Source organism: Pogona vitticeps, chromosome 1 (assembly GCF_051106095.1).
Source record: "Pogona vitticeps strain Pit_001003342236 chromosome 1, PviZW2.1, whole genome shotgun sequence".
NCBI classification, from domain to species: Eukaryota; Metazoa; Chordata; class Lepidosauria; order Squamata; family Agamidae; genus Pogona; species Pogona vitticeps.
This window is the reverse complement of record NC_135783.1, coordinates 264,390,857-264,408,894: the sequence shown is the minus strand read 5'-3', so window position 1 is coordinate 264,408,894 and position 18,038 is coordinate 264,390,857. Positions and strand designations below refer to the sequence as shown.

The 18,038-nt window shown below is 38.2% G+C and overlaps 1 protein-coding gene across 9 annotated transcripts in view; it reads left to right on the top strand.

Moving 5' to 3' along the window:
• The window catches only part of DENND5A (DENN domain containing 5A), a 79,506-nt gene extending 61,718 nt beyond the window's left edge, over nt 1-17,788 (top strand). For 8 of the 9 annotated variants that reach the window (XM_020789956.3, XM_020789951.3, XM_020789955.3 and 5 more), the window contains 8 exons: nt 693-814; nt 1,838-1,983; nt 2,340-2,458; nt 3,225-3,406; nt 9,042-9,124; nt 9,809-9,932; nt 10,506-10,674; nt 15,900-17,788. In XM_020789956.3, coding sequence (XP_020645615.3) covers nt 693-814; nt 1,838-1,983; nt 2,340-2,458; nt 3,225-3,406; nt 9,042-9,124; nt 9,809-9,932; nt 10,506-10,674; nt 15,900-16,083 — 1,129 coding nt within the window. In that variant the 3' untranslated portion in view covers nt 16,084-17,788. Of the gene's footprint in view, nt 1-692; nt 815-1,837; nt 1,984-2,339; nt 2,459-3,224; nt 3,407-9,041; nt 9,125-9,808; nt 9,933-10,505; nt 10,675-11,189; nt 11,306-15,899 lie in introns of all 9 variants that reach the window. The other variant, XM_072985759.2, reaches the window with a different exon arrangement.
• The last annotated feature ends 250 nt before the right edge of the window (nt 17,789-18,038 follow it).

Here is an 18,038-nt window from a genome sequence, read left to right as displayed (position 1 = left end):
TCAGAGCAACTATGATGTGCTCCTCCATTTGTCTTTAGTGTAGTATCTTCCTCTTCCTCTAGATACTGCCATTTAATCTCCCTATCAGTTTTGGAAAACACCTTTCTCTCAGGTGTAATTTCCAGAAACTTAAAAAAAATGCAGTTACCATTCTCAGGAACTGTGATATCTTTTTTTTGACATATAAGTCTGCCTTACCTTGTATATTCATTTCATGGTTCCTCTGTGTGTGATGTGGGATCTAATTACTTCACACTGCTCATAAAGAAATCATGAAGTGTTATGTGATGTTGAAAGATTGGGAATCTTAGATTAACCTGTAACTCGCAGGTGTAATTAGTATAGGGCTACTGATTTCTTAGTAAGCTCAGTAATCACACTGTCAGTTCTTTATAGAGGAACATGGTGACGTGGGTCAGCCAGATTCTGACAAAGTGCAGGTATCAAAGAAAACCTAGATATCTTTTTTACAGAAAAGGTTTGGAAAAACAGCATTCATAACTGAAATATATAGTAAGTGATACAGAGTATGCTGGCTTACATGAAAAATATATGCCATGAGGAGGTTCGAAATCTTGTTTGGTGATGCCTTTTGGTTGTAATGTACATACTGGTTGTGATAACATGCATTCCTGTCTTTTGCTTGGAAGGTCTTAATGTATTCCCATAATTTTTGTTTTGCTTTTTGTCAGAAAACTCTATAAACATTATGCCTTCCTCCGCTGTGATGATGAGAAAGAGCAGTTCCTTTATCATCTCCTGTCATTCAGTGCTGTTGATTATTTCTGCTTTACCAATGTCTTTACAACAATCTGTAAGTATAAAGTATAAATTTTCATTCCTTGAAAACAATGCCAGCAAAGCATATTGTGGCATCTTAAAGGCTAACTAATTTATTATACTCTATGCTTTTAAGGACCAGAGTCTACTTCATCAGATGTATAACATATTATCTTCAGATGGCTGGTATATAAAGACTTGAGTAGAGAGAAAAAAATTAAGAAGTTGTGTCAGAGGGATTTAGTTCAATCTTCGTCTCTGCACTGTAAAGTCCAGGTTCTTCTTGTACTTGGACTTCTTCATGGTCTCTGAATCATGCATTTGGATTTGTTCTGTGCCTATGTGAAGACTTTCGGAACATTCCAGAGCCTAAAAGAGTTAATTAGTTCACATTCTCTCCAGTACCCATGTTCCCTACCCTGTAGTTGCCTTTCATTCACTACCGAGGTAGTACTTTGGGAGCATTCTTAGAACCTTTGTCTTTATTTCCCACCTGTATATAGTTTTTAGTAAGCTTTCCCCACTCCAGTATTGTGCATGGAATAGGAGCACAACTTGCCTTCTTTACACCTCTTCACTTTGTTACTTGAAGATTCTTCCCTCTGCTCTCTTCAGTCAGCTCACTTCTGATATTAGAACTAGGTTGAATGGGAGCAGAATTTTAATGCAGCAGACCATAAAGAGGTAAAATGATTACTTCTGTCCCCTCATGCTCCATTTAGCTTATTCCTTTTCCTCTGTGTTTTTTGTTAACATATTTTGTTTACTAATTTTTAATGCATTTTATTATTATATGATATTTGGCAAGAGTACCTTGAACTAAACCTAGTTCTTTATTGGACTTGATGCTGGTTCCAGTGATAGCACATCTTTTGAACCAACAGGGATTGCAGCAGTGCTTACTTCCCAAGCCTTATCCATTCAGTGAGTCTGCTGTACTCGTGATTCACAAGTGGATTTCATTCAGTACAATGTCCTTATTTTAGTGCATTGATGGTATTTGCATTCATTACTGGAGACTTGCTTATTTTAGCCAGGCTGTTTCTCATTTTCACAGTGATTCCATACCATATATTGATTGTTCCTAGCAAAAAGCTAGGTGGCTCAATGTTCACAGCCAATCCATGGATATGTATTTCAGGAGAACTTGGTGAAACAGGAGTTCTACAGATTCCAAGGAATACATTAGAAATGACATTTGAGGTATGTGTTAGCATATAGACATAAAGAAGAAAACTAGAGAAGACATATAATGCAAATCTCTGACCTTTGAATGTTTAGTTTGTGTGAGCCCACAAAAGTATTGTACACAATTATGACCATTAAACTAGGTTGTGCCAGAGAGGGAAGATTAAGTCTCTCCCTACATTTTTGGAATATTTTGTTGTCCTTTGATCTGAAATATTTTTCCCTTTCAAATATAGTGATTACATGTGTATTTAAAGATTGCTGGATTTACACATTAGAGCCCTGTACTTTAGGCCATATTTCTTCCTCTCTCTAACATTTCTTTCAGCTTTCATCTAGAAGATTTATTTTCATTTTATTTTCATTTTCAGTGTCAAAATCTGGGAAAGCTTACCACTGTGCAAATAGGACATGATAATTCTGGATTGTATGCCAAGTGGCTAGTGGAATATGTTATGGTGAGAAATGAGGTCACAGGTCACACTTACAAGTAAGCAGCATTTATTTTAAAATGGAATGTGGACATTATACATTTTGAATCCTACACCAAAGCTCATTTGTACTATTATAAAGATATTGACTGCATTTATTTTCTGTATCATATAAATCAGCCAGTTATTGATCTGGACAATGAAAGCCAATGAAACATTGGCTAAAATCCAGTTGTTTTGTTACGTACATGGAAGGCAAAAGACTGAGATACAAAGCCACAAACAATAAGAACAACAACAGTGTTGTCCCTGTGTTACTCCACAGGAGAATACATTAGTGCCATATGGTATAAATGAGCACATGGCAAACAAATGGATATGCATAGTTCTTAATGAATCATCAGGATTATTACTGGCTGGCTGAAACCTACTCCCATTCAAAAAGTCTGTTTTGCTGGTATTGCCCCTTCAGAAGTATGGCGGCAGTGGTATCAAATAATTGATTAAATAAGATAATATAACACAAAACCCATCCACCTAACAGCTTTTGGGTATGAAACTCATCAGTTTTTTACATTAAGGAGCGTGGCTTGGTGCTTTCCATGTGTATATCAACTAAATTAAGCTTTTGTTTGCTGAAACTAAAAATGACCTGAAGTATCATGGTAGAACACTGGCTTCTGAATCTTGGCTTGTTTGAAAGTTCCCAGTTCATGTAATGGGAAACTATAATTTACTGTGACTTTTATGTCACCTTTATTTTTTAAAAAAGCAAAATCAGGTTATAATAGCTGTACAGCACTTACTTTTTCTTCATATCCTTAGGTTTCCATGTGGGAGATGGCTTGGAAAAGGGATGGATGATGGCAGTTTAGAGAGGATCTTGGTGGGAGAATTACTGACATCCCATACTGATGTGGATGAAAGGCAATGCAGAACTCCTCCTTTGCAGCAGTCCCCAAGCATGATCAGAAGATTTGTTACAATATCACCAAACAACAAACCAAGTAAGCTTTAAAAAATTGTAATTTCCTTTAACTAATCTTCTTTAATGTTGATGAAATTGGACTAGCTTAAAAAATTGCATTATTGGAGTTCTAGAGTTAAATCTAATGTTACTCCTATCCAGAGTAAACTCAGTGAAAAGAATGGGATGTGTTAGTTATAATTAATGTAAGACCTATCAATTTCAGTGAACACACTCTAGGTAAGACTAACATCAGTAGGACTAACATAGCCTCTGAATGGTAGTATTCTGCAGTGTCATATTTTGCTATAGAGCCACTTGCCTTCACTCAAAACTGCTAGGAGCACTTCAGTTACCATTGGGAAATATCCTTGTGCAGTTAAAATGAAGTTGAGTAATAGAATTGATCTTTATCATAAATCTGAACCCAGTTCCTTAAAAAAGATGCTGTCTGCATGGGAATATGTCAGTCCACTGGTTATGGAAGGTAGCAGCATTTTAGTTGATTACATTTACAGTTCAAATTATAGATTACAACCATACTGTTTACAAATTTCAGATATACAAAATTCCAATCCACATTTTACTGCTAGAGCAGTGGTTCTTAACCTTTGTTACTCAGATGCTTTTGAACTGCAACTCCCAGAAACCCCAGTCAGCAAAGCTGGTGGTGAAGGCTTCTGGGAGTTGCAGTCCAAAACTCCTGAGTAACCCAAGGTTAAGAACCAGTGTGCTAGAGAACTTCTTATTTAACTCATCAAGCTGATATTCAGCATGTTCCAACCCAGTTTTACTTTAAAACATTATTTGCCAAATAACATAGTGGAAGTTCAGTTTCCTGTATTCCTGATTGATGGCTCTATCAAAATGTTGTGTATAGGTTGAAAAACCATATATCATAAAGACAGGTAGATAATGTGAAGGACTACCTCTTCCATACCATTGTTCTAAAATCTTTAGAGGAGGCCTTCCTCCTTTCAAAATGACAGAAAAGGAGCAGCTCTGCTCAGGAATGGATCCTGCTAGCAGGAGCCTGTTCTAGTTGAGGTACCTTGTTTATTCTCACTCTTTGTGAAGTCTGAGCAAAAAACATTTGCTGTTGCTCTTAAAGCTCTAGGAAAGCTGAGTTTTGGCTGTTAAGGAATGACTTCTTTCACCTGAACCTGCTTGATATTTTGAGATACTTTTCTGTCCTCCACACCTGAATTTAGTTAGATGGTAATTGGAGAGGGATGTGTTAGTTATAATTAACAAAGAGGCGATGTGTTAGTTATAATTATAATCAAAGAGGAGATGGCAAGAATAAACATTGACATCGTGGGCATCAGTGAACGTAAATGAACAAGAATGGGCGAATTCAACTCAGATGATTATCATATCTACTAATGTGGGCAAGAATCCCATAGAAGGAATGGAGTAGCCCTCATAGTCAACAAAAGAGTGGGAAAAGTTGTAATGAGATATGCAGGGACACCCAAGACGGACAGGACACAGTGGAGAGGTCCAACTAAATGCAATCCACCTGGAGTAGGAAATGGCAATGCCACTCCAGTATCTTTGCCAAGAACGCCCCATGATCAGAAACAAAAGGCTAAAAGATATGACGCTGGAAGATGGGCCCCTCGGGTCAAAAGGCGTCCAACAAGCTACTGATAAAGAGCGGAGGACAAGTACAAGTAGCTCCAGAGCTAATGAAGTCGTTGTGCGAAAGCCGAAAGGATGCTCAGCTGTGGATGTGCCTGGAAGTGAAAGGAAAGTCCAATGCTGCAAAGAAAAATACTGTATAGGAACCTGGAATGTAAGATCTATGAACCTTGGGAAGCTGGAGGTGGTCAAACAGGAGCTGGTAATAATAAACATTGACATCCTGGGCATCAGTAAACTAAAATGGACAGGAATGGGTGAATTCAACTCAGATGATTATCATATCTACTAATGTGGGCAAGAATCCCATAGAAGGAATGGAGTAGCCCTCATAGTCAACAAAAGAGTGGGAAAAGTTGTAATGAGATATGCAGGGACACCCAAGACGGACAGGACACAGTGGAGAGGTCCGACTAAATGCAATCCACCTGGAGTAGGAACCGGCAATGCCACTCCAGTATCTTTGCCAAGAACGCCCCATGATCAGAAACAAAAGGCTAAAAGATATGACGCTGGAAGATGGGCCCCTCGGGTCAAAAGGCGTCCAACAAGCTACTGATAAAGAGCGGAGGACAAGTACAAGTAGCTCCAGAGCTAATGAAGTCGTTGTGCGAAAGCCGAAAGGATGCTCAGCTGTGGATGTGCCTGGAAGTGAAAGGAAAGTCCAATGCTGCAAAGAAAAATACTGTATAGGAACCTGGAATGTAGGATCTATGAACCTTGGGAAGCTGGAGGTGGTCAAACAGGAGCTGGTAATAATAAACATTGACATCCTGGGCATCAGTAAACTAAAATGGACAGGAATGGGTGAATTCAACTCAGATGATTATCATATCTACTATTGTGAGCAAGAATCCCGTAGAAGGAATGGAGTAGCCCTCATAGTCAACAGAAGAGTGGGGAAAGCTGTAATGGGATATAATATCAAAAAATGATAGAATGGTGTCAATACGAATCCAAGGCAGACCTTTCAACATCACAATAATCCAAGTTTATGCACCAACCACCATTGCTGAGGAGACTGAAACTGAACAATTTTATGAAGATTTACAACACCTTCTAGAAATGACACCAAAGAAAGATGTTCTTCTCATTCTAGGGTACTGGAATGCTAAAGTAGGGAGCCAAGAGATAAAAGGAACAACAGGGAAGTTTGGCCTTGGAGTTCAAAATGAAGCAGGACAAAGGCTAATAAAGTTTTGTCAAGAGAACAAGCTGGTCATCACAAACACTCTTTTCCAACAACACAAGAGGTGACTCTATACATGGAAATCACCAGATGGGCAATATCGAAATCAGATTGATTATATTCTCTGCAGCCAAAGATGGAGACGCTCTATACAGTCAGCAAAAACAAGACCTGGAGCTGATTGTGGCTCTGATCATCAGCTTCTCATAGCAAAATTCAAGCTTAAACTGAAGAAAGTAGGAAAAACCACTGGGCTAGTCAGGTATAATCTAAACCAAATCCCATATGAATACACAGTGGAAGTGAACAACAGATTTAAGGAACTAGATTTGGTGGACAGAGTGCCTGAAGAACTTTGGATAGAGGCTCGTAACATTGTACAGGAGGCAGCAACAAAAACCATCCCAAAGAAAAGGAAATGCAAGAAAGCCAAGTGGCTGTCCAACGAGGCCTTAGAAATACCAGAGACAGGAAGGGAAACAAAATGCAAGGGAGATAGGGAAAGCTACAGAAAATTGAATGCAAACTTCCAAAGAATAGCAAGGAGAGACAAGAGGGCCTTCTTAAATGAACAATGCAAAGAAATAGAGGAAAATAACAGAAAAGGAAAAACCAGAGATCTGTTCAGGAAAATTGGAGATATTAGAGGAACATTTTGTGCAAAGAGGGACATGATAAAGGACCAAAAAGGGAGGGACCTAACAGAAGCAGAAGACATCAAGAAGAGGTGGCAAGAATACAGAGAGGAATTATATCAGAAAGATTTGGATATCCCGGACAACCCAGACAATGTAGTTGCTGACCTTGAGCCAGACATCCTGGAGAGTGAAGTCAAGTGGGCCTTAGAAAGCCTGGCTAACAACAAGGACAGTGGAGGTGATGACATTCCAGTTGAACTATTTAAAATCTTAAAAGATTATGCTGTTAAGGTGCTACATTCAATATGCCAGCAAGTTTGGAAAACTCAACAGTGGCCAGAGGATTGGAAAAGATCAGTCTACATCCCAATCCCAAAGGAAGGCAGTGCCAAAGAATGCTCCAACTACTGTACAATTGCACTCATTTCCCACGCTAGCAAGGTTATGCTCAAAATCCTACCAGGTAGGCTTCAGCAGTATGTGGACCGAGAACTCCCAGAAGTACAAGTTGGATTTCGAAGGGGCAGAGGAACTAGAGACCAAATTGCTAACATGCGCTGGATTATGGAGAAAGCCAGAGAGTTCCAGAAAAACATCTACTTCTGCTTCATTGACTATGCAAAAGCCTTTGACTGAGTGGACCACAGCAAACTGTGGCAAGAAAGAAATGGGAGTGCCTGACCCCCTTTCTATCTCCTGAGAAATTTATATGTGGGTCAGGAAGCAACAGTTAGAACGGGATATGGAACAACTGATTGGTTCAAAATTGGGAAAGGAGTATGACAAGGCTGTATATTGTCTCCCAGCTTATTTAACTTATATGCAGAATACATCATGCGGAATGGCTGGACTGGAGGAATCCCAAACAGGAATTAAGATTGCTGGAAGAAATAGCAACAACCTGGGATATGCAGATGATACTACTCTGATGGCAGAAAGTGAGGAGGAATTAAAGAACCTTGTAATGAGGGTGAAGAGGAGAGTGCAAAAAACGGCCTGAAACTCAACATCAAAAAAACTAAGATCATGCCCAGTGGTCCCATCACCTCCAGGGAAATAGAAGGGGAAGATTTGAAAGCAGTGTCAAATTTTACTTTCTTGGGCTCCATGATCACTGCAGATGGAGACAGCAGCCACGAAATTAAAAGATCCTTGCTTCTTAGGAGGAAAGCGATGGCAAACCTTGACAGCATCTTAAAAAGCATCTTAGCCGCCTAGAGTGGCCTTTTTGGCCAGATGGGCGGGGTATAAATCAAACAAAGAAACAAAGAAACAAAGAAACAAATAAATAAAAGCAGAGACATCACCTTGCCAACAAAAGTCCAAATAGTCAAAGCTATGGTTTTTCCTGTTGCGATGTATGGAAGTGACAGCTGGACCATAAAGAAAGCTGACCGCCGAAGAATTGATTCTTTTGAATTGTGGTGCTGGAGGAGGCTCTTGAGAGTCCCCTGGACTGCAAGGAGAACAAACCTATCAATTCTAAAGGAAATTAAACCTGAGTGCTCACTGGAAGGACAGATCCTGAAGCTGAGGTTCCAGTACTTTGGCCATCGCATGAGAAGAGAAGACTCCTTGGAAAAGACCTTGATGTTGGGAAAGTGTGAAGGCAAGAGGAGAAGGGGACGACAGAGGATGAGATGGTTGGACAGTGTCATTGAAGCAACCAACATAAATTTGATATAACTCTGGGAGGCAATGGAAGATAGGAGGGCCTGGCGTGCTCTGGTCCATGGGGTCACAAAGAGTAGGACACGACTAAATGACTAAATGATGACGAATTGGAGAGGTGCCTTTGAGGACAGTGGCACATCAATATAGTGGCCTCACATATAGTATACCCTTCACAAGAAAGCTAATTCAGCAATAGCTATTTATTCTTTCTGCACAAGGAATATACATTTTTATTTCTCAGGGCACATCTGTGTGCTCTATAACTGAATTAGTTTAATGATATAGGTAGATTCTATTGCTTTATTCTTGTCGTTTCCATACTGTTTTTTTGGGGGGGGGTATGCTGTCTTTGGATGTTTTATGTTGAAAGATGACCTAGAAATTAATATAAAATCATATAAGTTACTATAATACAGTCTTATGGAGGAGAATGCCACAGAAAAAATAACATGGAATATTTCACGGTTGCTGTCCTAGAAATACAACTTAATTCTGATTGCTTAAAAACAATTGTTTTCCCTTTTTCATAGAGTTAAATACAGGTCAGATACAGGAGTCTATTGGTGAAGCAGTAAATGGAATTGTCAAACATTTCCACAAGCCAGAGAAAGAGGTGAGATTTGCTATATTATAATGGAACTTGATACTATTTTCCTATTTGCATTGATTTGCTGGAGTATTACTTTATAAATGGCTATAATTGGAATTGAGAAGAATAGTGGTTGAAAAGAACTGGTGTGAGGGCGGTATAACTGCTGCCAGATGAAGTTGATGAATGAGGTTTTACATGTCTGAATAAGTAATCTTGCACTTAACTTTATCCTGTATGTCAGTTTTAATTAGGGTCCTGAGATAGGGTCCTGAGCCCATGGCTAAGTTCATTTTGGATAGTGGAAATGCAGAAGGGGGGCTGTTATCAGGGAAACCTGATAACTCTTTCCAATAATTCATGTACATATAAAAAGCATGGGGGACAGAAAGAAAAGCTATTGGTTGAAATAGTGGTCTAGGGATTTTCATTTTAGTCCCTTTAAATAATAATTATTTGTATTATAAAATCCTAATGGTTGTGAGAGCTGATTGCTAATGAAGCTTTATTCCTGAGTCTTTTTCTGATACATGGTGCAAACTAAATCTGAGACAGTGCAAGGTATTAATAGCCTGGGGCAAGCATTTACTGTATGTATAGTTTTTATTAACATAAAAAAACTCAACTATGGTAATTTCTGAAAGAACTATTCATAATATTTTCAACAAAACAAATAACAACAATTAAAATATCCTATCCCATTGGCAGAGGGGCAGTTTGACGCTTTTACTATGTGGAGAAGGTGGACTTGTTTCAGCTCTTGAGCAAGTGTTTCAGCATGGATTTAAATCTCCTAGGCTCTTCAAAAATGTCTTCATTTGGGACTTTCTAGGTATGTACAGAGAACCTTCCTTCAAATACAATCCTATTCATGCATATGTTCTACATAATTGCCATATTCAGTAGGCTTTATTTTTTATAAAAGAAAGCATCAGTTAGTACAATAGAGCTGTCCACCCCTGTCTACTCCTAGAAGAGTTCCTTCGATTATGCTTTCTTAAAATAAGAATTATATGCTTACTTGGAAATTTAAGCTTACCTTGTGTTTCTTCAGCTACATTTGAAGAGGAAAGACAAAATATGATGAAAGTGAAAATATCTTTGCATATATACAGAGTTATCTATAATGTGATATTGAAGGTTTAAGATCACATTAAATGTATTCTTATTGACCTCTCATTTTACAAGTATAGCTTTGCATTTGTGTTTGTATGATATCAGTTAGCAGTCTTCAGTTTCCTGCAGAAATGATAATGCCTTTATAGCAAGTGGACACAGGGTTAATTTATCAACATTTTAAAGCCTATGCCATTGTTCAACAAAAGGTAGGAGACTACATAGCTTCTGGGGATTGGGGAATTTCTACTGAGTTTGTAATTATGTTCCATGTCATTTTTACCTTCAGAAAAAGCACAAGGTTATTATGAAGCTCTAGATCAGAATGATCTGGTCCCTGAGGAAAACTGGCAGAAAAGAGCCAGAAGTTTTTGTCATTTTGTCACAGCCATCAACAACACTCCAAGAAACATTGGGAAAGATGGCAAGTTTCAGATGTTAGTGTGCCTTGGAGCCAGGTATTACATATGCACTCTGATTCACTAGCATGTGCTTTGCTTGTTAGCTATTCAAAAGAGATATCTTTAAATCTACCACTTCTCCTGTCAGAATTTTGAGCGATATGACCAAATACTTTTTTTTACTTTGCAAGAAAGTAATGTTGGGGAAAAAAACGGGAAAAAGGCACAACAGCTTATTTTGAAAGGATATACAAATAGTAAACTGAAAATCCAATAAGCAAAAGCATTTATTTATACTTTTTGAGAAAAAAAGACTAAATAACCATGCATTTAAAGATGATGTCTATATGCCACATGCTGAAATGTTGAAAAGACTGTGACATCCTCCATCTATAGCGTATAGAGCAGTGATGGCTAACCTTTTTGACCTCTAGTGCCCAAACTGCAACACAAAACCAACCTATTTATTTCAAAGTGCCAAACTGCAATTAAACCTGAATACTGAGGTTTTAGTTTAGAAAAAACAACTGCCCAAGCACTGCAAGGGATAAAGGCTTGTTGTTTTTTCCTAGGGGCAGTATTAACAGAGAAATACTTACCAGTCCTCCAATCCCCCATCAGGCTAGACCAGTAATGGCCACCATTGCACCAGCAGAGGGGAGTGCAGAAATCCGGGATCGGAGGGCGGGTAAGTATTTCTTGATGGCAATTTATGGCTCACGTGCCTGCAGAGAAAGCTCTGTGTGCCAGCTGTGCACGTATGCCATAGGTTCACCATTGTTGGAATAGAATATTTCACATTTATTCTGTGACATTTTAGAAACTTGAAGATGGAAGGATACAACACAAATAGAAAATCCCCTTCTCACATGTTTTTAGTATGTAGCTGTGTGTTTATGTATAATGTGTGTATATTTATGTATTTTGGTGGAAAGTAAGGTAAACTGTCCACATTATATAGATATCTCATGTTACAAGTGCTGTTAAAAAAGCAAAACAAGAAATAGTTACACAATGGGCATTAAATGGAAACTGAAGAGAAAATTAATGACTTTATGTCAAAACCAGAATAAATATTTTGATTTTTTAAAAAAATGAGTTTTAGTCACATGGGGCTTTCTAAGATGCATGTTAAAGATCTTATAGTACAGTGGTGCTATGCTTAACGATTACCTCATTAAACAACGAATCCGCTTGACGATGAGGTTTTGCGATCGCTTTTGTGATCGCAAAACCATGTTTTAATGGGCAAAATTCACTTCCAGACGATTGGTTCCCTGCTTTGGGAACCAATTCTTCACATTACGACGATCAAAACTGCTGATCGTCGGGTTTCAGAATGGCTGCCCGCTTTGTAAAATGGGTCCCCTCTGTGCTTTAGGATGGATTTTTCACTGCACAGGCATTGGTAAATGACCACCCTATTGAGGATCTTCGCTGGACACTGAGGTATTTAGCCCATTGGAACGCATTGAGCGGTTTTCAGTGTGTTTCAATGGGCTTTTTAATTTTGCTTGATGAGGATTTCGCTCTACAGCGATTTCGCTGGAATGGATTATCCTCGTCAAGCGAGGCACCACTGTATGCTTTCCTATTATAATAAGATTGCAGCTGAATCATCATCACTCTTTTGTATAGCTGCAACAGGCATATTTTTGGCATCAGGTGCCACACATCTTAAACAAAACTGCTGGCCATATTAATTCCAGGTTATTTGAGGTATGATAATATGAGGTGTAGGTAAATAAAATGTTCATGTTAGATAAACTTCTGTTGATGAGAGTGCAGGTTTTTCAATTTCACAGAACTAATACGTAGACATAAGAGAGACTACTGGAAAAAAAATTAATCAAGTGTATAAGATTCAGACCAGCTGTCATGTATCCCAGTCCATCAAGGCAAGGATGTCTCAGCTGCTACCAGGTCATGTCCTCATTATAAGGGTAACAGTAGCAGGCACGCTGTTATCACTTACTACTAGTTTCATCGTTAAAGAAACAAATGGAAAACTCTTACTTAAAACGGAAATAGCAATGTCTTTTCTTGCTTGCTTGCTTGCTTGCTTGCTTTAGCTGCCTTTCTCCCTCCTGACACTGGAAGGCAACCAGTATAAAAGCTAAAAATATGCACATATAGGAAATCCATACCTTGATCTTACAGCACTCTTATTCTGTGGCATTTGTGAGGTCGATAACTACCGTATTTTTCGCACCATAAGACGCACTTTTTCCCCCACAAAACAGGGGGGGTGGAAAGTCTGTGCGTCTTATGGAGCGAAGAAAACAGATTATATTTTCCAGTTTTCTTCTCCTAAAAAATGGGTGCGTCTTATGGAAAGGTGTGTCTTATGGAGCAAAAAATACGGTACTTGCTGTCTTTTTCTTTTGCAGAGTCTGGCTTTAATCTTTGTCCTGCTGTGCTTCTTATCTCTTATCCCGTCTTCTGGTGGAGGAGCTTCTTATCTCTTATCCCGTCTTCTGGTGGAGGAAATGAATTTTATATAATCTTTCTATTTAACCCCACCTTTCTTCCTTAATGGGCCAGTTGTGGCTTCCAGCTGTCCTGAGCAGTAGTCACTTTCAGTTTTTCTCTTGTTTTCTTTTTTTCTTTTTTTTAAATTTTATTTTATTTTCAAAACTATTGGGTGATAGGGAAGGAATACAGAATGCAAAGGGCAGTGGAAGGGGTGGAAAGAGGGTTTTGAGTATAAGAAAACATCAAATATATAATCATTCGATCTTTTCATATCAAGTATATAAACATCTAATCTATTCATGTTCCAGTAAAAGCTCATCTTTCTTCTTCTTCTTCTTCTTCTTCTTCTTCTTCTTCTTCTTCTTCTTCTTCTTCTTCTTCTTCTTCTTCTTCTTCTTCTTCTTCTTCTTCTTCTTCTTCTTTTTCTTCTAACTATTTTGTCTATGTATTTACCCCTTTAGCTTTCAACTTACACATATAGTACAGCTTAAATCTAAGTTATTCCCACAGCATCAGAACACCAAGGCCAATTGTGAGATATATCCCCTCTTTCACCCTCCTTTTGTCTTGAGAGTACACTCAACAGGCCTAAAATAGTATAGATTCTACTCACTTCCCCCCTTTTCTCCATGTGCTTCTTTTGTTTCTGTGACTCTGTTTTCTTCCATATTTTAAAAGGGGGAGCAATATCATTCAAAGTTTGCTTTTCAACCTCAATTTTCCTATCTGCTATCGCTACATCTCTTACTGGGTGACACTCCATCCCTTTTATATTATCTGATATTTCCATCAATACACCCGGTTCTGGCATTTCTTTTCGGTGTAATTTAACCTCTGCTTTTTTCTCTTCCTTAGAGTCTTTAATTAAGTCTTCCATCTGGTCAAGATAATAATTTACCTGCATAAATTTTTCCAACACTGTCATTTGAAAAAAAGTTTTCCAATCTAGCCATTGATCTGTAATTTTCTCAGGGGGAGGTTCCATTTTTCCAGTATATCTGATCTATATATACAAAATACTCTTCAGTTTCCACTATTTTATCCCTCACTTGAAATTCCCTCTCCCCTTTGCCCAAATATACATAATGTGTAGGTCAACCTCGAGTCTAATATTTCTAATATTTCACATTACAACTATTACAGTGTTAACAGTAAAATGGCAGGCACACTCAAGCAAGAAATGAAATCTAAAACATGAATCTCTCAAGTGTCTTTGTAGTCCAGTCCCTTTTCTCGTCGCCGACCTTCAGACCGGTTGTTTCTTATTTTCTCTTCTCAAAGTTTATTTTTACCTTCACCTGGCAAGACTATATTATTAGAGTGTCGTTTATCAAAATCCCCAGTTCAGTTCAAACTGCCTGGCCCCCAGTTCACAGCTTACAGTCCGTTCTTCTCCCTTTTACTTCCAAAGGCTTCCTTCTCCTCCCCCGAAAAGGGAGGGCCAGCAATCAGTCTCAGCAAATATATTATCCACGGAAACCAGAGTCCCACACAGTCTAAAAATATATATCCAAAGAAGAAAAGGGTCCAAAGTGAACAGCTTACAACAGAATTTATTCTTTCAAAGCCTGTCCAGTGTTAATTCTTCAGGAGTTTTTTTTCCCTTTAATGGAGACATGAGCTATTTCTGCCTGGCTGTTCCTTTAAAAACAACTGGACCTTCAGCTTGAGTAAAAGCTGGCATGCTGAATACGCCGCTCCTTATCTCATTTTGGTCATAAATTTTCACACAATCACTTGTTCTTCATTTTAATGGGTTTTTTCATAGAACAAGGGCTTCCACTTACTTTGATGTATATTTTCGCCGTGCTTCTTGTTTTCTTATTCTCGGCGAACGGAGTTGTCTTGGCTGGTTGCCAGAAATGGCGCCCGTCTCCGGTCTGTGCTGATGTGAATTTCCAGAAGAAAGAAAAATCGAGTTGCTGCCCAATCTTCTAACTTCTGTGGCTCACCCAACTGCTGCAGAAGGGTCTCTCCTGACCCTTCCTTGGTTTCCCCCCATTTCTAGGGGGGTCCCAGACTGAAGTGGTTCTAGCTTCTCCAGGAGCTATTCCCAAGAGCTGCTAGCTTCACCAAGACGAAGCTCCTCCTCCAGTTTTCCTCTTGTTTTCCAAGGGATATGTATAGTCTCCTGATCACTATTCTGTGTGACTTAAAAAACCCTTTTCTTGGTTCTCCCAAGAGCACAGGAGGGACCACCAGTTACACTAGTATCTGTCCTGCTCTATACCATTCTACTTCCGTTCAGAGTAAAGTGACTATCTTAATGCTCAGTTACCACTCAACAATTTCAGCTCAAATCTGCAGCAGTTGTACAATGGTGACAAGCTGCTATGAAGCAGGGCTAGTGTAAACAGGATACTACTCATCCAGCTTAGCAATCTCATGCTATTATCAAGGCAGTGGTGGCACTTCCCTTCGATTTTTCTGCTGCAGCAATTTCTTGACAGTCTCCTAAGGGTTGCTATAATAATGTGCAGGAATATTAGTGTAGGCATGTACTGTTATGTGCTGAACTTCATGAACTGGTGTGCAACAGCAAACAGGCATATAACAAATATGCCTGTTCCAGTAATACAAAATGATTCAGCTGCAATCCTAGCTTCTTAACTTGCACTAATTTGCCAATGAGATTTATGCCTGCAGCTGGTCCTAACACTGCATGCCAGAGGCAGTCTAGTTAATAGGAAGGGATCACCAGATTTGATATGAGAAATAATAATACTGAGAAATGTAGTGTGTTATTTTGTAAAATAAAAATGTTTCTTTGATACCTTACTTTGGTATTCTGAAACTTTCTCTTGCAGGGACCACCACTTGCATCATTGGATTGCCTTGCTAGCAGACTGCCCCATCACCACTCAGATGTATGAGGACACAGCACTAATAAAGGATCATACCTTAGTGAATTCCTTGATCCGTGTGCTGCAGACTTTGCAGGAATTCAATATCACACTGGAGACGTCTCTTGTGAAAGGGATTGACATTTGATTTATGTTACAAGCACTGTAACGAAGCAAAATGAAACAGAAAAAAGCATCAGTGGAACATGAGATTAATAATGCAAAGAGTCTGTCTGGTAATACAGTCCATTGCATTCAAACATTCACATCACTCCACACTACTCTTCTGGAAAGAAGCTCCAAATAAACTGTGGACATATTAATTGAAGCTCTATACCCAATCTATAAAAGGAAGAATTACTGTAAATCACTTTTAGAGTTTATTTGCTGATTTGCTTTTACATACTTTCATGTGAAAGAGTTAGCTAATGAGCATTGCACAGCTTATTTTAAAGCTGTAATATTTCTTTGCCATAAAAATGGTGTAGTGAGAAGTGCTTGACGTTCTCTGAACCTGCCTTTAGATGGTATCTTGCAAAGTGTAATTACTACATTCCATTTCTGCTAAAGATCACAAAGCAATTTAAAAATAATATTTTACTATATATTTATCATCACTGGCTTTTCCATATTGGGTCACTGCTATGCTGCAAGAAAACTAAACGTTTCAATATTGTTTTTAAGAGCCTCAAAGCACTGAATTTGTTAGCAAATCTCTTTTCTTTTCTTTTTGTTGTCAGTATTATTTTTTCAGATTTTGCAAGAGTGAATCATGCAGATCTGTAGAGATCGGTGATATTTTTTCATATGGGTACGAAATTGCACAGAGATAATTATAAACATGTTTTTAACTGGCGTTTATTTATTTAACTTTTGATCATGTTGTAACATCTTTATCTAAAAAGGGTAGAGGGAGAACATATATACTTAATGGGCCCTGTTACATGTCTATTGTGTTTTCATATCTGGACGCAGCTAGAACGCACCCCATTTAAATAGAAAGTCCAGAATAATAGTGTTGGTCAGCAAAATATGTCTGTGTGAATCTGCTTTTGGTTATACTGTATGTTATAAATACAAAGTACCGGTACTAAGCTGATAATTCTAAAGCCATCTATATCCTATGTAATGGCTAACAACCTAATCTAAGACTTGTTGGAACAGTATATAGATACATAAGATTGGACATAGCACCAATTTCACAGTTACATGATATCTTAAAATACTTGCACAACTTTATAACAGCATCATGAGCACTTATGGCAGTGCAAGTATTTGGGGTTGGGTGTGAGTGAAGCCAGTATTACTGTGACTTACTTGTGCTGCTACTTGGCTTAATGCCATGTTAAGTTTTCAGGTCCTTCACTTGGAAACCCCAGTTCACAGGCAAAACACACATAAACTTTTCTTGAAAATGCTGACAGTTCATATACTAGTTTTTGTATTTTGTTAACTATTGGTTTTCTTGGATGCTTGTGAACATTGGATACAAACATTAGTTTAATCTTATAATGTTCAGAATATGTGGACTTTTTAAATATCAAAATTCCATTTGGAAAAGATCTAGAAGAAACGGTTCTTGTTAGAATTCTCAGCTAAAAACCCTAGAAGATGCATATTTAATTCAGGCAACACTGATGCATTGTACAGGGCTTTAGGCCTCTGCATTAAGAGGCAATTGCTGTATAAAAGTTGTCTCAAAAGTTAGGCTCTAAAATGAAGAGCAATGAAAAAAGAGTTTTAAAATTTTCAGTCTCTTCAGCAAGTAGCATAATTTTTTTCGTACATCTTGTGGTAATTTTTATTCCGGTAATTTAAAGATATAGCACATGTATTAAATTTTACTATTTTTACTTTTCTTGTGTTTATTTCATTATTGTTTTTAAATGCCTTCATTCTTGCTTCTGTACACCACCTTTCTTATATGAATTTGTTCTTCCAAGAACATGTTAGACATCAGATGATGCACCCTACTCTTTTTTGCCCCCTTTAGTGGATAATCACACTTGTATTGTTGTTGGTTGTATAGTTCTACTGAGGTTACATCTCTGTTAACTTAATTGTTGGACTACTGAAAAGTAAAACACGTAACAGCACAAAGAC